This window comes from Osmerus mordax, chromosome 19, assembly GCF_038355195.1.
Source record: "Osmerus mordax isolate fOsmMor3 chromosome 19, fOsmMor3.pri, whole genome shotgun sequence".
Classification (NCBI taxonomy): Eukaryota; Metazoa; Chordata; class Actinopteri; order Osmeriformes; family Osmeridae; genus Osmerus; species Osmerus mordax.
The window spans coordinates 4,309,133-4,336,620 of NC_090068.1; the positions used below are offsets into that span (position 1 = coordinate 4,309,133).

At 42.0% G+C, this 27,488-nt stretch overlaps 1 protein-coding gene across 4 annotated transcripts; it reads right to left on the reverse strand.

Moving 5' to 3' along the window:
- Window positions 1-978: 978 nt before the first annotated feature.
- On the reverse strand, window positions 979-27,335 carry dyrk1aa (dual-specificity tyrosine-(Y)-phosphorylation regulated kinase 1A, a). 4 transcript variants are annotated; one of them, XM_067257812.1, is made up of 12 exons: window positions 26,995-27,335; window positions 22,039-22,154; window positions 10,810-11,006; window positions 10,027-10,146; window positions 9,556-9,744; window positions 9,037-9,184; window positions 8,447-8,733; window positions 7,255-7,401; window positions 6,395-6,535; window positions 5,798-6,101; window positions 5,376-5,500; window positions 3,408-4,799 (listed from the first exon to the last, which is right to left on the reverse strand). In XM_067257812.1, the coding sequence occupies exons 3-12, from the start codon at window positions 10,927-10,929 to the stop codon at window positions 4,140-4,142; spliced, it is 2,241 nt and encodes a 746-aa protein (XP_067113913.1). In that variant the 5' UTR covers window positions 10,930-11,006; window positions 22,039-22,154; window positions 26,995-27,335; the 3' UTR covers window positions 3,408-4,139. The 4 variants fall into 4 exon arrangements, with proteins under 4 accessions (XP_067113915.1, XP_067113913.1, XP_067113914.1 ...); XM_067257814.1 differs by lacking the exon at window positions 22,039-22,154 and having other exon boundaries at window positions 979-3,540; XM_067257813.1 differs by lacking the exon at window positions 22,039-22,154 and having other exon boundaries at window positions 3,408-4,796.
- Between the last annotated feature and the right edge of the window lie 153 nt (window positions 27,336-27,488).

Consider the following 27,488-nt stretch of genomic DNA (forward strand, 5'->3'; position numbering starts at 1 on the left):
TTGTCTTAGAGAGCCCTCTAGTGTATTAAAATTGTACTTCTCGTTAATATCCTCAAGCCCACAGTATATGCCCTTTTGTAAACAACATACTTACAGCCTAGTCATTACAGTCCAATGAACTGAAGTTTTAAATAATAATGTATTACATGAAGTCAAGAACCTATGTGGTTATCTTCAAAACTGTTGATTGTCAGACAGCTCAAGGCTTAGTCAGGCTATCACATAATTGAATCAATCAAATTTTGTTTCTCCCATCTCCACAATTTCCATTTAAACGCTTGTTATACATCTGGATATGTGGCCCTGACAGATCATCAGCAAAACAGCTATACTAATTCTAAGTTGATGACTTTGGATCATCCAAGTCTGTGGAGCAGTTGCTTGCAAAAACAAAAGTTATGAAACTCAATGATATAGAAGCAAGACATGACAGGACCAAATTGATAGCAACGCTGTATTAAACACTAAGGGCCCAGTCATTATTGAGCCAGATTTAGAACACTTGCTTACACCGTCTTTCGTCAATGGACTACGGTTCACCTGTGTCTGTGAAATGACCCTTTGTAGTTGAGTCTTTAGTAAGATGTTGTGCCAACTGACAAGCCCATACTGGTGTCTTCATGCTGTTTTTAGAAGCCACACAGGTCATTTTAGAGAGTGGCTTAGAACAATATGAAATAAAATAAAATCTGGGATGGCCTTCAGTGGCCTTGGGAACACATTTGTTGCATGACCAAGTTCCCAGTTCTGACATTTCCTATGACATCCAATAGGCTACCTGCACCTTCTCTTTAAAAGCTGGTGACTGGCAGGTTCATCACATTCAGATCAGCTTTGTGACTCATGTTCACACACTGACTTGGTACAACCAACAGAATCTAGAATAACAGTTTAGTGCAATTATCTGAGAACACAAGAACATGAACGCACTTCTAAAGTGACCGACAAAGACCACACAAAAACAGAACAGACTCAATACAAGTTAATTAACTTTTTTATATCATACATAAGACCGTTTGAATATAATACAAAGGGTTTGTCCATTTTTTATCTTTTTGTAACATCATCATATACACAGCAAGTATTGACTAGATCTTACAATCTGTGGACACAGGTATTTCTCGTTTTCCCATGCTGTTTAAATCTTTACAGTGCACGTCAGACAACCTGTAACCAAACTGTGTTGTCAATCACTCAAAACCAGACTAGGGGGTCAGGGGACTGGGCTGGAGGACAAAAAAAAAGCCTTTTTCTGAATGGAATATGGTGCAGAGCATAAATCATACTTAACACTTGGGAGTTAATTGTTGGATGTTTGTGGTTATATTGTGTTGACTATCATGGCTTTCTACACACATGTATTAGCCTAACTTCAAAAATTGACCCACGGTTGAAGTTTAATCCAATTTCCGATGCAACAAAAAAATTGTTCCTGTAATATGTGTACATAATTGCTTATGTATTTGTTATATATTAAAACACTGCTGTCATTCAGATTCATAGACATACACCCACACACTATACCCTGTCTATAATATTTAAGGTATGAATATCTACTCTCTCCTGTTAAAATGTTTAAACCCTACAAGACTTGCATTTGTACTGGCTTTGTCAAACTACTTTGGCCTGGAAGCACTGTTACCCATTGACTAATATCACAGAAGAACTTCCACTGCATGGTCTCCACATTGACTTAAATGTAATCAAAATACCATTAGGAAAAAAGTAGTGAGTTCTAAACTTCCTTTATTAAAAAAATATAAATATATACATAAATTCTATTTCAACTATTAAAATGGGGTTGAAAAGTAAACACCTGAAGCCTGTGTTTTTTTTTTTTTTTTTTCATGGATACCTTTCCCCTAGCTGTTGCCACTCCTTTGCATTCATTTCACAACTGGCACAACACGGATGGGCCCAGTTCCACTTCCTTCTCCAGGCATCGCACGAAAAAGACTGGAGTATGTGTACAAACATCCAGCAGGCAGGGCTCACTTCTCACACCATCCCTACTAGTTTCCTTTTGGATTCAACACTCACGGTGAGTTTGTCAAACATGTGGATACACTCTAATTTTGAGAAGTTATCTCCCTCTCCTAAAAAACATATTTATTGAAATTTGAATGCGTACAGTGCCTCTGCTCAGCTAGATCAAATAGGGTTGCTTCAAATTTGAAGGGGGGGGGGGGGGGGGGGGGGTAGATTTTAGCCACTGCCGTGAAGACTGCCACTATAGGTTTCTAATGCAGCATTAGCCAAATAGGTAGGCACGTTTGAAACAGCCTATAAATCCTAGGTCACAAATTGAAGGATTAAAGCACTGTTCACGTTTAAGCCTTTCCCTCTTCTGACACGTGAACACAAGGGCTGGCCTCGACTCACAGCCACCAGACTGATACTCCGGAACCTGCAGAGTAGCAGCCAGCATCGCATCTCATGTCTCCTTCAAGTCCTTGATAACGGAAATAAGTTCTATCAATGAAAGAAATTTGTTTTTGTTAGTTTCATTTTTTGTATAAAAAAAAAATAAGAAGAATTACAACCAATTCTGTCGAGGATACAGCTAACAGTAAATTTACTGAGTTTAACAACAGTTCCAGTTTTGCTAAAGCAATAGATACAGCCATTTTTACTGACATTTAAAAAAGGTCTTGATACACCTTGTGTCAAAGTGCAGAACTGCTACATTATTGGTTACAGACATCTATGTGCTATAAAAAAAATAACAGCTTTGGTACAATAAATTATCAAAGGGAAAATAAAATTCTTGTAAAATTCACAGCATAATTGTGAGGCGGAGAAAAAAAACGGTCACATAAAATTCTGCATGTTTTCAATTTCAAGATGAACAGAAGACATTTGTGCAGAAGCTCTGTTGGAGGATCCACATGCTGAAGAAAAAAGCAAAGAAAAATAAAAGCAAGTATAAAGCAGGACAGGGACAGTTGTAGCAAATTTCATCCATCTCAAAACGAAAATACAAAATTAAACTACTTCTGTGGAACTCGCAAAGGTCCAGCAGTCAGGGGGCCTAGCAAGTCATACATCTTAAAGAAAGGCCTCTTGAATTACCATCCTAAAAACTCCTATATTTCCAATTTTTTCTTCTGATAATAATTAAGGGTTTCCTTTATCCAGACTTCAAAAATACAGGAAATATATTTTTCTCATTAAACTGTAACGTTCTTCTTTCACTTTCCTTCTGCATCTTTCAGAGAAGTAAAAAAAAAACAATAAGGCCAAAAGGGTCAAAAAAACAAAAACAAATCCACACTGTGTAGACTATGGGGCCCTGGTGGCCTGATGTTATTCAGTGCATCTCTTCAGTGTGGCCCTTCTGAGTCCTCCCATCTCTCACCACTCAGGGGCATCAGCCCTCTGCTGCCCTGGAGAACAGTTACCATCAGCCCCATGTTGCTGGCAGGCTCCGCAATGTATCACACTCCAACTAACGCACAACCTGATGGAATTTGTGCCGGCTTCCTTTCTTTCCTCTACAGGCCTCACATTGCTCCTTTGTGGAACTGCATTAACATGAAACTGAAACAAAATGAATAAATACAGAAACAATCAAAATCATTCTTGCCAGATATGGAAAGCTTATGCAAACAAAAAGTTAAAAAGTGTGGATAGGAATAGTTAAGGGGAATTGGAATGGTGTATAGCATTTCTGTTTTAAGAGCCAATGGCATAACAACTAAAAATCTAGGTTGATTTTTTTTCAACAAAAAGTTTAAACTCCAGGCTGACATTAACAAGGATTAATGCAGACCATGCAGAGTAGAGTGAGAGGTGTTTGTGAAATGAATGGATGATTAAGTATAATATGCAAGACGGTCAAGTCAATAAAACATTGGTAATAATCCCTGTGAAAACAAAGTGATGAGTCAGAAATCCGTGTGGAAAACCCAGAACCAAGGAGAGAAACTTTGGATGGAGGACAGGAGAGATGGCGGCTCTGCACACTTGTAGCGGGTCAGTAATCATCTCCCCTTGAATTTTAAGCAGCTTTTTGATCTCTATGCACTTTTCTTGTCAAAAAAAAAAAAAACAACACCACCATTTAAAAAATACACACAGAAAAAAGAAAGAAAGAAAAAAACATTATTGAAAGAAATAACAACCCATCCTCAGTTTAGTCAGGAACTGGCAACAGAACTCTGCTGTACGCAGACGCCTGCCATGGGAGACTCCTCCCTGTCGATGCCCTGTCTCATGCCCATGTGGCCCTCCGTTATGTAGTGACCGGGCCCCGTGTTCGTGTCCAGAGGGTAGGTGGGGTGGCCTGCCATGCCAGTCTCCTGTCTGGGGTTAGAGAAGGCACCCAATCCCATGGTCATGCTGCCATTCTGGCCAAAGTCCAAGGCTGCGTTGGCTGGGAGCGGGCGCAGCTGGTAGGCCTGGTTGCCCTGGTTCCCGGTGGAAGAGGAAGAGGTGGAGGAGGACGAGGCGGAGGAAGACAGGGAGGTCATGGACAGGTGGCCATGCACCACCTCCATGGAGTCCTGTGTGGAGGCGCTGTTGGTGGGCGAGTGGTAAAGGCGTGGCCGAGGCCGAGCTGGCAGGCCCTGCTGTCCATGGGGGTGGTGGTGTCCGTGGTGATGGTGTCCATGGTGATGGTGGCCGTGGTGATGGTGGTGGGAGGAGCTATTAGCACTGACCAGGGGGTGGAGGGCCTTGGGCTGCTGGGGGGGCAGGTGGAAGGTGGTCTCCTGGACGGGGTGGGTCTCCACCGTCACCTGCTGGGTCCCGTCACCGCCGTCCCAACCCGCGGGGGGGGGAAACGGCTGCCTGGACTGCTGCCACAACCACACAGCCATCACACACACACAGTCTTGACCTCAACACCTTACTGCCTCTGACTACGAACAAAGCTCAACTGACATTACTTACAACAAAAACAAGGTTCATGCTGTGTTCAAACCGAACGCAAAGCACATTTTTCGAGGTCAGATTACATGCGCGAATTCGCGCGAATGACGTGGTGTCGCGAAAGTTTATCAATGTTGAGATGTGACTGATGTTTTTGGAGGAAATGGAGGGTAAAAGTATTGTTGCCGTCTGTAGGCATCCTCTGCTATTCGACACTACTTTGTATTTAAAGTAGTTATTTTGGACTTGGTTGACGAAATTAACGGTTGGCTCCTAGCGATTAGTGCAAATAAACACAAAACAAATATTTGCTTCTCTTTCGGTGTGAACACAGCATTAGACCTGACAATAATTACTCCATTGAAAATTCCATTCTGCAGAACAAAAATGCCCTGTGCTTAAGAGGAGATTATGCCATTAGAGCCATGAAATAATGACCCGATTCTTTTTATTTTTGTCAAAAAACGAAAACCCCAGTGAGAGGCTAAATCCCTGAGTCTCACCTGTGGGCAGAGGTTGTCACAGTCCATGACCTGTACGGCAGCGCTGAAGTGTCCTCCGCTGTGCCGGTGCTGATGCGTGGGGTCTGAGCGTGCCCGCCCGCTGGTACTGGTGCCAGAGGAGCCCCCTGTGGACAGAACCACAAACACACATGGTTCACTCTCACGGGAAACAAGCACCAGGCATCCAAGGATGATCGTCATGAATTTCATAAAAATCTGTTTTGACAGGATAATGAATATGGAGGCAGAGTCAACCTGATGAGGCAAAGGTATTGTGCATTTCATTATTAATATATAAACGCCTGTAAACCAATTCTGTCTGTATGTAGAAACTAGAGATGGCACAGTCTCCGTCAACCATCGTTTGTCACGCGTGTCCCCGACAGAAGACGGGGGCTGCTGTGCTGTGCTGGCTGCGGTACCTGAGCTGGAGGAGGTGCTGGAGGTGGTGCCTGATGACTGGGACTGCTCCAGGGCCGGGCTGGTGGACACGCTGCTGCTCGTGTTGGTGCCCTCGTCCGCGGTCTTCTTGAAGAAGCTGTGCTGCAGGGCGTAGTAGGGCTGGATGCGGCTCTTGGCGTCGTAGTCCAGCATGCGCAGGATCAGGTCCTTGAACTTCAGGTAGTCGGCCACGGCGTGGCCCGACTCGCCCGCCCGCCGCCCCCCCGGCCCACCCGCCTCCACGCCCAGGATGCTGTGCAGCTTACGCGTCCCCGCCGGCTTATACTGGGAGGACAAGAAGAGAGGAACGATGTTGTACATCACCAAACAACAACAGTCTGTAGGTAAAACAGAAACCACATCAACAACCATAAAGGACAACTATCTGTAGGTAAAACAGAAGGTTAACGACCTGAAGATAGGTGTTATGGTTATAGCTAGGTTATGGATAGAGGATAAGTGAAGTTATGTCTAGATGATAAGTGAGGTTATGTCTAGATGATAAGTGAGGTTATGTCTAGAGGATAAGTGAGGTTTATGGCTAGATGGGTGTGCACCAGTAACTGAAGGCTTCTTACCCGTTTGCCATCTTTGGTCTTCTTTGCGCTCCATGTACTGTCAGACATTTTCTCAAAGAACTTCCTGGCCTTGGGTGCCTGGTCCAGTATGTGATTGGGAGGCACACCCAGCACCTCAACTATTTTATTCATCTGATCCACCTACAACATCAAGAAGTTGAGACTGTAGTGAAGCCCAACTTTAAAAAACTGGGCACAATTCTGAAAATCTGACTCCACTAAACTGCGTTTGTTTTGAATGTAGAACAAATGTCCTCATAACAAATGATACTATCAGCTTAAATTGAGTGAGAAGTTGAATCTTTGAAAAACTTTACATGGATTTCAGAATATCTTTGTATTTTGTTGCTTTAATAACAGTGTGCAAGTTCGAGCTAAACCTGATGACCCATGTTTTCCCAGGATGATTGAACAATGTTCCAGAGTTTCTTGTGATGCTTGGCTGTCTTCAATTTTTCCATTAAATGTTTAATGTGGTCTCAGGCTTTTGGACCCTACTATATACCACAAAAGCTTCCTAAAAAGACGAACCCTACCCTTTGCAAAACAAATACAATCCTTCAACACTGTACAACCCTCCATCAATTGCTAAACAGAAAATACACAAAAAATAAAGTACAAAATTAAAACTAAAATAAATAAAAAAGGTCCCCTCTCTTGAGCTCCCTCTACTGGTCAGAGAAAACAAATGTTTTCTCCATCTTCATCTAGGCCCAAGTCTGATAATGAAGTGTTTTCATACATGTCCCACAAAATGTGCCTTCTGCTAAACCCCCCATGTGTGGGTCTTGGCCAGGGCAGCACCAGGCATACAGAGAGCTCCTGCAGGAGGTCGCATCGGGGGGTGGGGGGGGACCTACCTCGTTGGCCCCGCTGAACAGGGGCTCCCCGGTGTGCATCTCCACCAGGATACAGCCCAGAGACCACATGTCTATGGCCAGGTCATAAGGCATTCCCAGCAGCACCTCAGGTGAGCGGTAGAAACGACTCTGGATGTACTGGTATATCTGAGGGGGGGAGAAACACTGTTTAGATATTGCCATTCCATAAATGACCATCTCTGGATTTTAAGAGATGAACACTTTGATTGAGTTTCTATGTATAGTGCGTTTAATACATGTTCATTTGTACATTGCAAATCTACATAATATTTGTGGGGAACACAGGACAAGAACCTTAACTACATCAAGCCCTCTATAGCTCTCTCTATAGCTCTCTCTCTCTATAGCTCGCTCTCTCTATAGCTCGCTCTCTCTATAGCTCGCTCTCTCTATAGCTCGCTCTCTCTATAGCTCGCTCTCTCTATAGCTCGCTCTCGCTATAGCTCGCTCTCTCTATAGCTCGCTCTCGCTATAGCTCGCTCTCGCTATAGCTCGCTCTCTCTATAGCTCGCTATAGCTCGCTCTCGCTATAGCTCGCTCTCTCTATAGCTCGCTATAGCTCGCTCTCGCTATAGCTCGCTCTCGCTATAGCTCGCTCTCTCTATAGCTCGCTCTCTCTATAGCTCGCTCTCGCTATAGCTCGCTCTCGCTATAGCTCGCTCTCGCTATAGCTCGCTCTCGCTATAGCTCGCTCTCGCTATAGCTCGCTCTCGCTATAGCTCGCTCTCGCTATAGCTCGCTCTCGCTATAGCTCTCTCTCGCTATAGCTCGCTCTCTCTCTCGCTATAGCTCGCTCTCGCTATAGCTCGCTCTCTCTCTCGCTATAGCTCGCTCTCGCTATAGCTCGCTCTCGCTATAGCTCGCTCTCTCTCTCGCTATAGCTCGCTCTCGCTATAGCTCGCTCTCGCTATAGCTCGCTCTCGCTATAGCTCGCTCTCGCTATAGCTCGCTCTCTCTCTCGCTATAGCTCGCTCTCTCTCTCGCTATAGCTCGCTCTCTCTCTCGCTATAGCTCGCTCTCTCTCTCGCTATAGCTCGCTCTCTCTCTCGCTATAGCTCGCTCTCTCTCTCGCTATAGCTCGCTCTCTCTCTCGCTATAGCTCGCTCTCTCTCTCGCTATAGCTCGCTCTCGCTATAGCTCGCTCTCGCTATAGCTCGCTCTCTCTACACACCCTCTGGCCCAGCTGGCAGGAGCTGCCAAAGTCCACGATCTTGATGGCGCTCCTCTTGGGGTTGCAGAGCAGGATGTTCTCGGGCTTCAGGTCACAGTGGATGATGCTGAGCTCGGGCGTGGCCAGGAACAGCAGCGCCGTGCACATCTGCTGGGCAAACTTGCGCGTGAGGTTGAGCGAGACGCCGCGGAAATTGGTGTTCCGCAGCAGGTCGTACAGGTTGTAGGAGAGCATCTCAAACACCAAGCAGAGGTGGTTCCGGAACATAAAGTGGCGCTTCAGGTGAACTGGGGAGAGGAGGGGGGGAAGGAGCCAATGGGAGAGAAGGAAAAGAACGCCATGTAAGCTCAACGACCAATGGCCACACCAGATGATAGGAAAATATGATCACATAACCTTTCCAATTAACATGAACATAAACTTAAAAACCCGCTCAACAGAATTCCTGCCCGAACATTCTACTGAACTGAAGATGTGGTTTCTGTGCATCATGTTGTATTGAACCTGCCATGGCAGTGTCTACAGTAGCACCCTGACCAGTGGAGAGATTGATAAGAGGGAGGTAGAGAGGGAGCGAGAAAGAGACTTACCTATGTAGTACTTCATCTCTGTGTCATGTTTGTTCATGAGCTCGAGGAGCCGAACTTCAATCTGGGCTTGATTTAGAAAAGCCTTCTTGTTCTTGATGATCTTAATTGCCACCCACTCCTGCTCAACACGGTCGTACGCTTTTACAACCTGGGGAGAACCCAACACAAATCACCATAAACACACATTCAGACGGGTGTAGTGCGAGTCTAACCATGAGGGGGGGACGAGAGGAGGGGTTCTGATTGATAGTGCTTATACACACAGATGCACTTATATACACACAGGGATATGGAGACGTCCAAGTTCTGCTGATTCAGCAGACGTCTGCTTCAAGAGAACAACATGCAACATTATAACAGTGTTTCTGGAAGGGCCTGGTGGAGACCACTAGCGTATCTCTGGGGAGGTGACTGAACAACAAACTCTGTGTGTACGGACACTGCTCTGTGATGAGATGATGTTAGGACAGGTACATGTGTAGATCTAACACACACGCCCGCACACACACGTTGCCTCACCTGGCCAAAGGAGCCTTTTCCTATGAGGGAGTCGATCTCGTAGCGGTCCATCCATTTCTCGCCGTTCTTGACGATGTAGTCGTAGTTGTCATCGTCGTGGCCGTCATTGTAGACCTTCCTCTCCTTCTTGTGGCTGGAGTCTTCTCCCTGGCCCTGCTGGTGACGACGCTTCTTTTTTGCATAGTAAACCTGGGAACGACAGCGCTGTCAGTCCTGTGACTGGGCCACACCTGGGGCTCTGTATTGACTAACGCTTGTCCGCTAACTCTAACAGGTCAGAAAGTTGAAGTGGGGTACAAGTGGAAAATGGTTGTTTTAAAGTTATGTGTGACGTAGCGGTGACGTGGTTGTGAAATGTGATGTGAGTTGTGTGTGTCACGGGCACAGAAACAACAATCTGTGAACACTGGCCGTGCGTGACTGAGTACAGGGGTGAAGGCGTGGCTGTGGGACGGCTGGTGGTATAGCTACCTCGTTGATGTGTTTGTAGGTTTTGATGAGGTCAATAGAGAGTTTCCTCAGGGGAGCAGAGGAAGGGTCGCGAAAGCACTGGGGCATGCGCCTCTGTAACATGACAACATCAGGGGTCACCTTCGAACACAGGACACACCCACACACATACAAGAGAGAAGAGGGGAAGGGGTTAAAAAAAAACACCACCATAAAAAGTTATTGACAAGACAAACTCACCACAGCAGTCAGATCAAAAGAATTAATTGAAAAAGCTGTGTGTTTCACTGCTGTGGGCCTGTCATGCGACTGTACAGGACTAGAAACATATGCTGCACTGAGGTACTCTGTGGTCAGGAGGTGGCATTCTAAACGTGGTCCATGATAAAGGTCTGCCATCAGACACACATATGATGGGAGCTGCTGAGCGTGTTCAGCAGCAGCCAGTAGATTATTTTTGGGTAATGGACTAGATGGTCAGCGGTAATAAAAATTTAGTGGAAAATCACCCTGTTTATTATTATTCCCCATGCCTCACACACACTGGCTGTGATGTTCCCTGAGCCCCCACCCTCCCAACCTCCTCTGACACATGGCTGGGGGGGGGGGGGGGGAAAGCTGAGAAGCTGCTTTTTTCCAGGAAGTGCGAGAGGGAAGGTTGCTTACATACTGTGTGTTGCATGTACCTCTCCAAGGAGCAAGACTGCCAACACCTTGAACTCTGTATAGGATAGGGGTGCACTTGTTTTGGGTGTGGTTCGTGGGTGGGTGCACCTGTCAGCTCCTGGAGCTGGAGAGCCTCACCTGGCTGCCGATAGACTGCTGTGCCTGCTCGCTGTGAGGCAGCGCCGGCCCGGCCGGCTCAGTGGGCTGCTGGTGCCGCTCACTGTACTGCTGGTGAGAATGGGGCATGGGAGCAGCCATGGGAGGCCCGGCGGCGTGGAAGGAAAACGAGGGGGCAGGCCGGACAGACGAAGGTTTGCATGCTGAAGTCTCTCCTCCTGGAGGGACGAGTGACAGAAGTGTTACATTGTGAAACACGAATACTGAACCTTGTACCAACAAGGCCCAACACGCTAGTTTAGACAAATACCGGGCAGGGCTCGACAATAAGGATGGCCCGATGGCCAGGGGCCAGTAAAAAGTAACGTCGTAACAGTTCAACTAGCAACTCACTGCAAATTATTGATTGAAAGAAAAATTCGCATTGTAAAAGTTAACATCCTTCATATGTTTTGCTATTTGCTAAATGCATAAATAACTTTGCAGCTCGTGGGGCGCACAGTTGTCAAATCAAGAGTTGAGTAATGAGGGACGAGTGGTTGTCAAATTGTAATTCTCTAATCTTTATACATTTTTTAACAACTGGCGCGAGACTGGCGCGAGACAATAAAGTGAAGATGGCAGCAAAGTAGAGCTACGAGCTCAAACGGAAGCAATATTTTTTATGGAACTAAGATACACTGTATTGTCTGTCGTATATTCCCGTCCAAAGCAGACAAAAGTGGATCTTCTTACACAGGCACCGACAATTTTCGAAAACAATCCCTGACCAGCCATGCTAGCAGACAGCACTTGGTTTGCGTGACAGCTAAGCGGATGGTTGACAATCCATCTTCTAGGGCCGTTGACCATGCTGGTCAGGAATTTAAATGCAGATGCCCATCGTGCACAACTTATAACAACGGCATATCAGGTAATTAAGACGGGCCAGCCATTCGCCACGTTCCCCCGGGCTATTGAACTGCAGCAGAAGAAAGGTGTCGACTTGGGTAGTATCATACTGATGAAATTCTATGGAAGCTTTTATATATTAGCATTGAGGGACCAGAGGTGTGCTTTGCCTTCGGCAAGGGCACAACCTTTGTTCTCTCACATATATATTATTATTATTTATTTTTTGCCCAACTAAAACTCAGTCAATATTTGGCCCACATAGACAACCTAAGTGTCAAAAGTTTCGTCTTGGTAGCGATTGAGTTGCTTCGATTGGCATTTACGTTCCGTTGCATGGTTTAGGCTCAAGTTAAGTTTTTGTGGCGAAAAGTGAAGCTAACGGTGGCTAATTTGCTAACCACAGTCACTGACGTTACTAAAGTCACTACGTCACTAACGTCACGAAAACACGCGTGACTACCTTTGGCAGAACATTCGTTTCGCATCTGTTAACTTGGGGGATAGCTAGGCTAACTATAGCTTTACTGCAAGGCAGCTGCAGAAACGCCACAAGAGGCCAGGGTGATAAGTATTTACTCATTTTACTTTGTGATGTGAAACACAATTGTGAAATGTAATGTACAATATTAGCTGATATTATTAAGGAAGTAGGCCCACATCTACTTTCGGAAACGGTAGTCTACTATTTCACTGAAGCATTAGCATGACATTAGCCTCTGTTGCCCGGGCAACACATACTACAGTGGTCTATGATGCATCTGTTTTCAATCGTTAAAATAAACATTCCTCACAAATACATTTTCGTTGTAGGATTTATTACGACATTACATTACAAGTAAACGATTTGTTGGTGAAATTATCATTACCTGTGGTTTCAAACCAGTGTTGCTCACTGCAACGCTGTAGCCTACGCGAGACACTACAAAAACATCTACACAGCTGTTCAGGAAGTCAAACGGCGACAGAACATGTTCGGCACTCCCCTTACTTAAATCAAGTCTTTCAATAGGTGAAACTATCTGACTACTAACCTGAACTTCATTGCCACAGCCTAAACTTTGTCAATCTGTTCATGATAATAACTAATTTCAGCCTAAACCGTACAACGGAACGTTAAATCGAATTCAACCAATGCAATCGCTACCAAGACGAACACAGCAGTAGTCAAGTACTGTACTGTAGTAGTACAATTACTGGGGCAGCTTCTCCACACAGGGCTATATCGCATTTTGCGTTGTTACTGACAATGATCGCTACCAGTGAGCTTTTTATGAATGAGCAATTTTCCACTAAATAAATGTCAAGCTTATTTACGTTTTTGGGGGCATATTTTCAGTTAGCAGATGGTACTGTTTGAATCGCGATTCTATCTTCTGCCGGTAACGTCGTAGAATAATCTTCAAAGGGGGTTCTTTATTAATGAATGAATGCAATATGAGTAGGCTAAATGCCTGAACATATCACGAGAAGGGAAAACTTAAAAGGACGTTTAAGTCATAGAGATTAGGTCCATTTTTACACCGGTCTGCCAAATTTATTTGTTTTGATTCAGCTATGAGGCTGCCTCCTGCAGGGGAAATGAGAAGACATCATATTTCGTTCTACGCTTCACTCGTATTTTGAGTTGTAAATGAGCAGCAAAAAAAAGATGCTTTTAAATCTATGTAATCTTTATAAATATTCAAAAACGGACCCCTGTGCAACCGACGCAAGCAAGCACACCCTACAATTTCCCCAGAAATTGTACCCTCTCTAGTTATGTATGCATTCTTATCATTTATGAAGATTACATAGATTTAAAAGTTTACATTGGTTGCTGCTCATTTACACTTCAAAAATAATGAGTGTATAATGAAACAGTTTATATATATATATATATATATATATATATATATATATATAAATATATATATATATATATATATATATATAAATATTTCCCTCTATATCAGCCTCCTTTAAACCTGGTCATTGATCCTGGTCCCTGGGTCAACTGTAACCCTGCAGGTTTTTAGATGTTTATCTGCTCCAAATGACTGGTTTGTGAAAACAAACGATAGATAACCTACGATTAATAAGCCCTACAACTCCCCCAACCTGTAACCATGTTCAGTCACTGCTGCTGTTGCTAGCTAAACTTCACTGATGGGATTGTTTGAATGCACCGGAAATGAAAGAAGTTTATTTATGTATATTTGAGTCCACACATTCGTAGATATAGCCCTACGTTTCAACTATATGGAAACGGATTATGAGGTTGAACCGATTAAATGAGCGAAAACTAGAAAACAATTTCCCCTCATCTGTCCATATGAAAGACGCCTATGGCAAGCTAACTAGGGCTAACTAGATAGAGCGCAGCCTGGGCATGTTATCAGTTTTCACAAACAGTGACAAAGTTTAGGCTGTGGCATTGAAGGATGCACCACACAAGATGGAGTTTAAATACATTATTTAATGTGACATTACTTACTGAACGCAATTCTTGAATTGCTTAAAATGTATGATGCTGCTAGTACACCACGGCACGATAGCCTACTTGCTGAGCAAGTCTTACTAGCACGTCGTATCTATGCATCGTTGCTCACGTATGCTGACGTTGTGATGTTAGGTCAGCACTGAGTTCCCTTGTGCCACACAAGGCACTTTTCTTTGCCACAAAAACGTTGTAAGCTCCTAAACCATGCAACGGAACGTAAAAAATAAAAATACAAGCAACGCAATCGCTAACAAGTAGGGGTGTAACGATACACTCAGCTCACGATACAATACGTATCACGATATTTTGATTTTGGTTGAAAATTAAACTGAAATTCAATTAACAGATTTATTTCCAAAACATTAAACATTTTCAATAACTTTCTTCGTTGTACATACAATTTAGTTAACTCAGTTCAAGCAATTTCTGTGAATGCAATGAATGCACGGATGACGCAGAGTAGGTCGCGTGCTGGTAGCTCAACCAATAGGATCAAACGGACGTTATATTGTAAAAATATTGCCATAACTCTACGATACATATTGTACAATTTTTGTATTGTGATATATTGTTCCACGATATATTGTTACACCCCTACTAACAAGACAAACATTTTGACACCGGTGTAGTCCAAATATTGAGGGATCCTTAGGGGTGGGAAAATGGTTGTGCTCACCGAAGGCTTGAACACACCCAATTACTTTAGGAATTGGAAAGTAATTAGTAATTAGCTTCAAAGTTGGCACAACAGGGACTGGTCTCTTGCACAAGGTCACAAAGCCAGTACACCCCAAATATTTGAACAAGGTTTCTTCTGGGTCATTGTGACAGCCCACATTGCTATACACGGATGCTGTGGAAACACACCTCTCTGGTTCTTCCCATTGACATAGGGAGAAATCTCAGTAAGAAGCCTTTATTTCCCCCTGATATTATTACTTAGTGGAAAGTAACCTATCATTACATCAATAAAACTATTTAAGAGAGGATGTTAATGTGAGAGTGCAGGTGCTTGAGATGGATCGCTGTTCAATACTGGAGCGAGTCAATGGAAACATTACAAAGATTCATTGGTAAATGGGGCCATAAAAAGGAGCAGAGCCATAGAAGTGCAATCACGGAAATCAACAGACGGGTCATAAAATAACACACACGCACACATACGCTCACACATGCAGTGTCCAATTTAGCCTTCAATGTTAACACCTCAGTACATAAATATGACCACACAAACATTTCCCACTTGACCCACTAACTTAATGTAATGGCACAGGGCTAATTGACTCTCCCCATTCATAAGCTGCATGCAACACACTGGACTGAACAGACTGCCACAGACTGGAGGTAATGCTGGTATAGCAGAGACCATACCAGGGAGATGTCATGCCTGAATACTACTAGAATAATTAATCAGATCCTGCATGATGGCCAGGAAGAAAAAAAAGCCTGCCGTGTTCACCAGATTTAAGGTTAATAATGTATTGGTGAAACTACCCCAAAACCACAGCAACATTCTTCTACTGGCAGAAGAGCAGAAAAAAATAATATTAAAAGTCATAGTGTAGTTCAATAAACATCTAGGTATGAAGATAAAAATTGCTTTAGAAACATAGGGTTAGGGCCACTGAAACTGCCTGAATAGTGGACCAAGCAAACTAGCATACACAGCAAGACTGGTACAGGGAATAGAAAAGTGGTTCCACAGTGAAATTCCATATGCATACTATAGTACTGTCAGCTTCAGAAGAATATAGAAGGAGAAGTAAATGCAAAGTTGGACAGTAGACTTCCAGTAGTAAATTGGGAATTTTCAAGTGAATTAGTTATTAATATACTTATATGAGAGAGGACACTGGTTGAAGTAAAAAAAATATGGGGTGGGCAGTGGAAACCTAAAGCACACTAGATGCCAAAAATGGCGATGTCAGAACGGCATGCAGCTTGCTGCTCCGTTGATGCACGCCCCCCCCCCCCCCCCGGATCAGGTTTCATCCTAAATGGGAGGAGACCCAGAGGACACAACCCACACAGTCACGCTTCTGTCACAAGGTTTCTCCAGCTTGCGATATCTTACTCTCTCCTTGTCTTTGTCTCTCAAACAGCTGGAGATTTCAGAGTAATAACAGAATAAGGAAATTGTAAAGGTAAAGGAGGCTGAGAAAGGATTAGGATGAAGAACATTAGCCATCTTTGATGGTGCTTGGGAGGAGACAGAGGTGCTGGTGGGGGGGCTGTGTCTGGGTCGTCTGCTGGCTAGTGACTCAGCATTGTGATGGGAGCACCGCCGAGCCTGCCTGCCCGGTTGCGTCGGCTGTTGCCTAGCCTTTCCCTCCACCTCCACACACTGAGGGCTGGGAAACTGCTGCGTCACTACACACACACAAACAAACTCATTCCCAAAAGCTGCTTGGGCAAGCACAGCTAAGACAGTAAAAAAATAAAAAAAAAATAAGGGAGAGAGACAAAAGAGGGACGTGCAGTGAGAAATGAGCTACTGCTATAAGCAGCAACCGAACAGCACCTTTCCCCTCAAATCCCTGTAATCTCTTAACGCATCACTCTGGATTCTAATTGTTCTAATCCTTGCTGTTTACTGCTCTGCTTCTCTGTAGCTGTAGTCAAATTACTTTAGATACAAATGTAATACATCACAATGTAAATCAAACCCTTTTATGTATTTGGCAAACGGACGAGGGTACAAACCTATCAAACCAATTAGGCTACCTTTGCGAAAAGGATAAATAGAAAAACAGATCATTGTTTACAGTCTTATGTTCAAAATACGAACATACGTTTAACTATTTATTTCCAATACAGTTTGTCAAGCCTGTTTGTTAATCAAGATAGAAACATTAGAAGTCCAAACTACTCAATTCAAAATCAACCAACCGATACACAAATGCCACGTATACCAAAAATGACAAGCAGTGATTTGCTTTCCCTCCCATGTTAAAGAAATTATACATTAATGACAATTCTGTGTTTTGACTTAAGACATTAGAAATAACTTAATTAGCACTTTTGTACGATTCCACAAAAATTTCTCAGCATCAACTAAAAGGCTGAATTTACACACATACAACCAGAACTTTCTGAAAACTACCCTAAGATTCAAATTAATCTTTCATGTTAAATCTACCACTTCAAACATTAACAGCATTGCCATTGACCTAATTAAGGGGCATGTCAATATTAATATATCATTTTTTTTTAATTAAATACTAATTGTGGTCCAACAACTTTTACATAATATTAAATAAACAAAATAGCATTTAAATAAAAAAAGCTAACTAGCATTTGAACTTTTAACTAGCCTAATTATCTTCCTCAAAAGGCAAATTAATCGAATATGCCTTATATTCTCCAATGCCAGTACAATTTCAATAAGAGAACAATTTAATTACACTTTGCATCTTGTTCAGGTGAACTGTCCTTTAACCATCATTTGTATAGAGACTCCAACATCACTAACAGACACAACATACAACAAAAAAATATAATTTAATACATAAATGATTTCCTTTTTGGGTACATTACATAATTTTAAACAGTAAACCAGCTTATGCAGATATACCACATTTAACAAAGACATTTTAAGACAGTCTTATGAGTCCTATGATATCCTTATTACTTTTCAGTAGGCCTAGGTCTATGGAACTAAATACTGCCAGCAACACACTTGCCAGATTTCTTATATAATTTAATCGTCTTGTATAAGATTCCTCATAAGTGAACATTTTCCCATGCCTTATTCAAAGGGTAGTTACAGATGTTCACAATTCAACAATTTTATCAACATAACTGCATAAACATAGAACATTTAGTTAATGACCAGCACATTTGCTAATTTAATTTTAACAGATGGGTTAGGGACAGTTAAAAACCTAGAAGGTAGCAGCCATGATGGATAAGATATCAGACAGACATTCACTGATTTCCGGTAGCATCGGTTGCTTTACTTGTCTGATTCAACAGAGCACTGAAAGCAAGCCTAAAGCCCTGTAATCGAATCTTCTCAGTTCTATTTTGAAATCTCAGTCTGTCTGCAGTGAGTGGGAATTCTGCAGATCATTAACTACTCATTTATCAACGTCTCTCACCAGGCAACACAATGCAGCAGAATCACAGAGTAACCACCCCTCTGAACCCCAGCAACAGTACCTAATTAGCATAGCCTACCACTAGGAAGAAACTGTGCGATTGGGCAAGCCGTAGAAAGCACAAGCCAATCAGAAGACAGTATGCAAATAACCTACTTTTGTTGCCAGGGCAGAGCTCCCATCTATTGTCCAATAGGAAAACAAGTAATAAACAAGAAAATAAATTTCACTTTGTCACATTTCCAAGCTCTTTTTTAACACATCGTTTGCTGGATGAAATGAATGTGGGATTTTAGAAGCAGGAGTCAATGTCTCAAGAACAAAACTCCAGCAACTGACCAAAGATGAAGGAGAGCAGAGCCCAACAACTGATGGGAAAGATTGACCTATATCCTGGCTGCTTTTTTTGCGTGTGCCCAAATATCAGACCTACAGTTAGTGATCAGAGAACAATTATTAATGCGCACCGATAGGCATATAATTGATCATACTTTTTATTATCAGCACAAACTAGAACATTACAAACAATGTGATTAAATTATGTAAAATTAGGGAGTCAGGTGTCTGAGTGGTTAAGGAATCGGGCTAGTAATCAGAAGGTTGCCAGTTCGATTCCCGGCCGTGTCAAATTATGTTGTGTCCTTGGGCAAGGCACTTCACCCTACTTGCCTCGGGGGGAATGTCCCTGTACTTACTGTAAGTCGCTCTGGATGAGAGCGCCTGCTAAATGACTAAATGTAAATGTAAAATTAAAAAAAGATTATAGTACTAACAAGATTATATATTTTCCCATTACTGAACAATTATACATATACTATAAATAAAAGCGTATTTAAACTTGCCTTTAATACAATCTTAGCACAAGACATTAATGCAAAATTTAAAGCTTGCTTGGTTGATTCTACTCGGCAGCATGAGTATGCTGTTGGGAAACCCAACAAGGCTGAGACAGCACATTTACGATTGCTTTTACAGTAAACTGGCTTTCCAATTTCTCCTTGACAGGCAGGTATAATCTAACACAAATACTCTCTGGGAAGGAAGGGCCCATGTCTTTTCTCTCAAAACTGGCATGAGGTTCTGAGGCAACTTCAATACGGTTAATAGTTGTTCTACTGTACAAGTACTAACACTACTGTAATACTGGGGTTCTGTTTCACAATGAGAAAATCTAATTATCTAAAGTGGGAATAATTAATTAATTGAAAGAGGTCTGATCTTGCTTGATTTTGATGATTGCAACATAAAAATTATGTAGCCTACAAATAATATAGCATACTTAATATCCGTAAAAGACTAAAGGACCCATTCACAACAAACAGCATGTACGTCTGTGATGCAACAGAAAAACCATGTCTACTAGAAACCTGCTTAAAAAAGTCACTCTTTTTAAATGTTATGAAAATACAAAGGCTTTTAAACATCAGGTGAGCAAGTTTTAGAGGAAAGTATTTAGCTGGAGTGGTAGTTCCCCTGTTACTGATTTCTTTCATGTTAATCTGATCTAAATCAAGGTAATAAAGCTCTATTTAACGTTTGCGATTTACTTTTTAAGTCAAGCATTGTGTCAAGCACTGAGGATATGTGCAACACAGTGAGAGGTATTCCCCAACATAAAACACAAAAATCAATGAGGGAGAGAGAGGGAGGGAGGGGCAGAAATGGAAAGGAGAGGGAGGGATCGGTAGCCAACCTGTAAGCATCCTTTCCTTCATCTCATGCTGGTGGATTAGAGAAGCAACAAACCACAGCATACCAAAGATGTGCTAAATTGTATTTTTTACAATTAAGGAATGATTCAACATGAACAATATTTCCCTTTCTGTTTACACCGATGCCAATATCCTTCCACCCTATACTGACTTAGCAATTTTATATTTTAATTAACAAGAATATGTAATCATACCTGCAAACTTAGAAGGTCTGAAAAAGGTGACACATTTTATAAAGACCCCCCCCCCCCCCCGAGAAGTAAATAAGTAATAATTAATAGTAAATAAAATACAAAATGTCTTCAGGTAAAAAAAATATAAAAAAAACATTTACTAACACCACTGAACACAAAACAACCGTAAAACTGGTCGAGTGGGATGTAATAAAAAAAATCTTAAATACTCTTTTGGCCTGGGCAGGTGTTTCGATCACTCATTAACGTTAAACCAGACATCAATGGGTCTTGTTTCATTACGTGTTCGTTTTCATTTAGCTCATATCTTACGACAAGATATACATAACAAATCAGATAACAATACTAATGCAGTGGAGGAGATAGCCTTGCCAAAATCCTTCACATTGAAAAAGGCTAACAACACAATTCGCTGATCTTACGTTAGCTGACAAGCCGATTAGCCGACAAGCTTGCTTTTCATTATAACGTTAAACATGTCAACAACAACATTGTCCATCAACGGCCTGTGCCTGGTAGTGGTAGCGTGAAAAGTTGAATTCACCCACAGGAAAGCTGCAGCCAGGGAAAGCTGCAGCCAGGGGGCTTCAAAGAAGACGCTGCCGTTTTCTTGATTGGCCAAATGACTCGCGTGCCGTTCACCAAAGATGTTTTATTTAGAAGATGACCGCAGTAGGTTTTTGAAACTCCCATTTTGGGAAATTGTAAAAACTCTTTGGATCTATACGATTCAAGTGGATGACATTTTCCCATTCAAAACGGCGATTTTCGCCGAAAAGCGACAAGTTTGCAGGTATGGTAATGCAGCAGCAATGGTATCAACAATGCTTTTATATGAAATGGCAGAACATGATCCAAACACTTACAAACTTTATTTTAAACTTGTGATTAAAACTTAAACAATCAACTAGGCCTAATTTTGAAGTTGTCAGGGATATCTTGTTGAAAGTGTGTGAAAGGTTATGAAATCCTTGTAGTAACGAAACAGTACCATTTTATTTATTATTGTTTAAAGTTGCACTTTTTATTTAGGAGGATGGCTATTAGTGATCAGGCACAGTTCGATTGGTTGTCATATAGTCCAACTTTGCTTATGGTTTTATTCCCCCCCTATGCAAACATTGAATGCATGTTGTGTCGTAATTGGTTGACATAGGCTAAATTTATACGCACGGCCAGGGCTCCAGACTAACACCTTATATTAACCTGCAATGAAATTATCAATGTAACTAGAGAGGGTACAATTCAGTGGCGATTTTAGACCCTTTTTAGGGGTGCTCAAGCACAACCGACACCACCACACGATATTTGCTGAGTATAACAGCGCAACAGTGCGAACACAGGCAGGGATACAGTAGCAACTCTAGTGCTAAATAAGTATTTAGCTGCTCGGCTCCATGACGCCGGGTAAGAAGGGCTCTTGAAACTGCTCACCAAAAGAACGAAGGGGAACCCACTTGTCTGGCAGATTAAGACATGTTCGTAGGAACCTAGCGAAAAATAGCCTTAACATTCCTAGACTTTTAGCTACGGTACTAATGCTGAGGGCTCGCTGATATCGCTGTCTTAAGGCCGAATTATACTACTCCGACTCCATTACGGACAGACAGATGGATGGAGTTGGACGGATTAGTTGAATTTATAGTACTGCGAAGGCTGTGGGTGCTGAAAACAATTCACCGCCAGAAGAATAGGTGGCGCTGCACTGCTAGCTAGGTTATTGAAAAGTCGGAGCAAATTTCCAAATTAGCCGTTTCATCAATAAAATAAGCACATTTTCAGCAACTACACTGCCCATTTCTCGTCACATTTTAATTCAGATGCTAATTTACATGTACTGTTTAGCTGAAATATGAATTGTAAAAACTTACAGCAATGGCGGTCAAAGGATTCTGTTCGTCTTGTTGGTCACGGCAATCCCACCCCTGACGCAAGCGGTTCTCAATACGGACCAATCACAGCCAAGGGGAATCCGTAAAATGACAGACTAGCAGACGGACAGTCAGGAAAATCAGGAGGTGCACGTAGAGCTCTCCGAGGGGCTCGGAGAGGGCGTTCCACATCGGAGAGGGCGTTCCCTGTGTCCGTCTCCGTGAAAACGGAGTAATATATTTCGGCCTTTACTAGAACGTCGTATCTATGCGTCGTTGCTAGCGTGTGGTGACGTTGTGCACACCAAATAAATTCAAAATTCTTAGGTTTGGTTGGTCAATAAAAAGTATGATCTGAACCACTAGCCTACAACCTATCCCACTTAATTATATTTAAATTATGAATGAAATGTTGCAATCATCCACAACATATTGGGTTTGCACTACTTTAACCGTATGTTTCTCAGCTAAAAAATAAATTGATGCCTGACACTGACCCATCTTGTCACAATAAAGCACCCCCATAATGCTGACCTAACTAGATCTGGGTGCACTTCGATTGTCAGACAAAGTACAGCAGGCATGTGGCAGTTAGTTAGCATTGACAACTTGAAAATGCACATGACACAGTCTGCGGCAGATTCATCTTTTAAAAGAGAAAAGTATGCCTCCTTCTATAAAATAATTGGACAAACACCACTAGCCATCTAAAAAGTGTTTAGTTAGTTATCATAGACAAATTAACTAGATATTAACATTGGGTAGTTCATTGTGTAGAAGCATAGCTAGTATGGCTGTCTACACTCAGTCGACTAGTCCATCATTTGGTCGATATGCTCTTGGTCGACTAAGATCTTTTTGTGTGGAGCTGCCGGTGTTACCATTTTCCCTTTCATTAATCTGTGTTTAGTTTTGTTTTTTTTGCACACGGCACATTAGCACAATTGTAGCTGTTAACCTAAACTTTGTCTAAAATTGGTGCTATTAATCCTTTAGGCAAAATGGCAAAGAAATCTGGGTGACTCAAAATATGTTGAATGCACACTCTGCCACCAACGGTTTATATTCCATAGTTCGACGTCGAATATGATGTAGCCTACCACTTGAAAACCGTAAATTGGCCATCAGATTTTTACAGTGTGTAGCATATATGCTAGGCATAGGATTTTTATGTTTCGGGAACGAAAGATTTGCTTATGCTGTGCTACTGTAGGTGTACGTCCATCTGCATTTTATTTTAAACAACAGCCTAGTTTTCGATTTGAGAGACTGCACGCTTTCAACAATGATGTCGGCTTTGGATGTGCTAAGTTGTTAGACTCTTGTTACTCATAAAATAGCTAGTTCTGTATACATGTGTATAATTAAAGACATGAAGCAAGATTGCAGGTTTATTCCCTAAATTGAAGTTTACAATTTGAATAATCTAGGTTAAAGATATCACATCTAAATCGAATGACATTATCTTCAACAACAAAATCTTTCTCTGTTGCACCGTTCGTCTTCTACGTAAATTTGCATGCTGCACTTTCAGGCAGTGATCAGCACGCTCTGATGATTTGCATGTTGCTGAATTTAAATGTTATTTTTAATATGTAGTACATTGTAAGAGATAATAAATAATAGCCAATCAGGCATGTTTTATTATATCAGCATTTGGTAACAACAGGACTGGTGACACAAAGCTTATTGTTAGTAGCCTATAGCAAATTTGATAGCGGCTGAGTCTGGAATGTCCAGCAGCTACATTGAGTCAGATCGGAAAAATATTTGTACATTTATCTTTGTCTAGTTGTCAATCTCCCTTCTTACGCATGTATTTCTTACGCAATTATCTCTTAAAACAGTGAGGTAAAACATCACACAAAATGGTTTGATGAAAAACATTGTGACATTTATAGAATAAAAAAAACGTTTCAAATTTAGATTTGTCGATTTTCAGAAGTGTTTAGTCGACCAAAGAAAATCTCAGTCGGGGACAGCTTTATAGCTAGCAAGCCAACATTTGCAAGATAGGCTAGTTAAACAAGCTGATAAAAAAATCCTTAAACCCCAAGAACATGATATTCAGACATTTATTCCCAACTCTTTTATCACAGTAAAAACACAGCAACACCTAATAAAAACTCTAGGCACAGAAATTCCATCAATTGTGTTTGTATTTACAAATGACATGCTTTGGGCTTCTAATGCATAATAAACAAGTAAGTTACTTGTATTTAAAATACAATATTGTCAGTCATGCTCTTCAGATTGAGCAGGTCCAGTAATTTTTGGGGTCTTAAGACAGATTCCAGGGTTTTTCCTGGGTCAAAATGGGTCTTCGGTGCTCAAATTTTTTTTGGGATGTGTGTGATTATATATATATATATACACATACACACACACACACATATATATACACACACTTTTTTTTCTAATCACTGTATTTATTCCCAGGTGTTTTGCATCTCCACCCCCACCCCCCCCCCAGAAATTTAGCCATAGAGGAAACACTGCACTATATATTATCATTCCAGGTTAAGAATACCAATGAAGGCTGCGTTTAAATCGTAAATCAAACTTTTGTCAGCATTTGAGTGGATATTCGTGCATATCGGACTGGCCCTCGCAGCGGAACGACTTTACTGTACGAGTTTAGTGGCCACTCTGTCCATTCGCACACCTCACAGTTACGTATTGATCAGACAAGAAGACACGCTTATAAACTTTATAAACTGATTACTATTGATCAAAACAGAACAAGGGTTCGGCTGTAGCCTACTTGAAACATACTATTGAGAACATATTCGCTGACATGCATTGCACACGTGATAAACACAGCTTTTGTTTTGTTTTTTCATCGCAGACTTTTTTTGCCTTTGGCGCTCGGGATTTGTCATTGGCGCTCGGGAAAACAGCTTTGGCGCGCGCCAACATTTTCTCTATGCAGGAAAAACCCTGACATCACCCCACATCACTGGTTGTGGGGTATGTGACTGGAAATACATCTAACATGCTAACGCATAACGCATCTGGCGTGTGCTAAATGACTAAAAATATCCGACGCCATCACCCAGGTGTGCCAATCACTGGAACGAGACCAAAAAAAAATAATTCAGCTTTCCCTACAGTGCTTAAACAGCCATAAATACACATACAAATAGGGCCAAATAAATTACTGACGCAATTGGAATTGACATGTCATCTTCAATGCGCCGTATTCACTCGTAGAGGAACCTGGTTTGTTTTGCTTTTCCCTCCGTTGTACCGAACTCGTACCGAACCGTGATGTCTGAACCGCGGTATGAACCGATCCGTGACTTCAGTGTACCGTTCCACCCCTACTGTTTACATTAATCTCGGGCTGGATCTAGATGTTTTCAGCTTACTGAGGAGAAACTTGGCCAAGTGCAGCCAAGTAAAAACCTAGAACCACTGCACGCTGACTGTTTGATACTCCTCACCCCTTCTATAAACCTGGACCACTTTAAGTGAAGAGACTTCAAGCTTAAAATTGGTATAAAATTGGGTTTGAGATGTGTACTTGAAACCTTAAGGCCTGATCTTTAGTTTGTTTTTGTCCTTTTGAAAACTGGACATAATACCCAGATGGACATGTGCATGTATAACAGATGTGAATGCTTGGTTTACATCTCAAGTCCAAATCTGCAAGTCCCACACTTCCATTAATATTTTAACAAGTCTGCTTTCTCAATATCACCCTGCATGTCATCTGTATGTTGACAGCAGGTCCTCCCCCTTTTCAACAATGAATCACAGGCTATGAACTCATGTCACAGACACAAAAGTCGATCATACATTACATCAGTGCATTGCCAAAATTATTATCATCAGAAACTGTCTACAGCCAGTAGAGAGAGGCCTTAAACAAATCGTTATGAACAACGATCAAACTTATTCCTGACCACAATACCACAAAGTAATGACCCGGTGTCAGCATACCAAAGCTATTCGTCCATTCAAGTCATCTGGCTAGCCAACTAATCGCAAAGTAGATGTGGTGTAACAACTGGATCTTATGTCTATGAATTCAGTAAGTCCAGCATCTCCCCTGACATGCGCCAATATTTCTCGTTTAAGAAGAGTCATAATCAACATTATCCAATTGATCCCATGCTAACGCACACAATTTTTAGTGCTACCAATAACTAGCCCACTAACTAGCTATCACTAAGCGCCGTTAGCTTACTTGCCACACGGAACGGTGTTTTGCAGAAGCATGCAGTTACGACGTTAGCCTACTTGCTAAATTGAGTCAATCACGCCATGCATTTTCAGCCAATGTTAACCTTGCAGGTTGATATGAAAAAGCTACTTAGCATTGGTTTAGCGAACCAATCTGTAAATTCGGTAAGATGGAAGTGAAGTTACAAATGTACCACCTCAAAAGTTAGCTAGCCATCTAGCTAATTATGTTAACAAGCTAGCTCGCTAGCTGGGAGGGTTAAGCCCTGAACTACAGATGTTTAGAAATGATCAAATAACTTGTGATAACTTGCTATGACCTCTGCAATCCACACACCTGGTTTATCAGAGTGATCATTTATCGTCCTTTAACTAAAAATATTACCATGCTACCAGCCTACATGTTCGCTAAATTCCAGCATTTACACAGACCCCCATCAGCGTGGCCTACTATTCAGTTGGTTGTGTTGGTATCATTTTGCGTCTCGTATCATCCTGTCATCCCACGAAACGCACATCTGCAAAGCAACAGTTGCTGAAAATGTTTAAAATGAGCAATGGTAGCCAGCTAAAATTTTCAATTGCACGACAAGCCCTCGACGTGAGCTAGTTTCACTGTTTAGTTGCTTGGCTAATAGTATATAGCTAGCTAGCTAGCTTCGCCAACTCTTAGGGTAAACTGACTCCCATTGACCAGAATCCTCGGCTAAAGACAAGTAGCGTAGGCAGTTAGCTGGTAGCTAGCCTGCTTGCACAGTGTAAACTCACCTTTGTCGGTGCCTGTCACTCTTCCTATCCGAGAAACATATCCTCATTTATCCACCCCAATGCCTTACGGCGATTTAGTAAATCCAGTCTGTTCTCCTCCATGGAGCCCCCCTGATTTCCCAACGTACAGCCTTCACTCCTATGAGTTGGTGTCAATTCTGTTTCCAAATCAACAGCGCCTCTCCGTCAACTCGCCAGCACCGTCAACAGAAACTTATTCGATCCGAGCACAGGAAAAGCAACATTTCGATGCACGCTTGCACATCGTCAGCTGGCCAAGAATTCCATGTCAGCAATAGCGACATTGTTTACAACTCATGTCAAAAATTGTGTCCAAACATTGAAGCCCTTGTTTTCTTAAAAACAGATTTTTTTTTGTAAATTTCACAAAATGGCGCGCGTTCCAAACCTGCGCAGCGAACCGGCCCGGCAGACCATAGAAACTACAGTCTGCTAACGTACAGCCAACCAATATAACGTTAGATAGCTGGAGC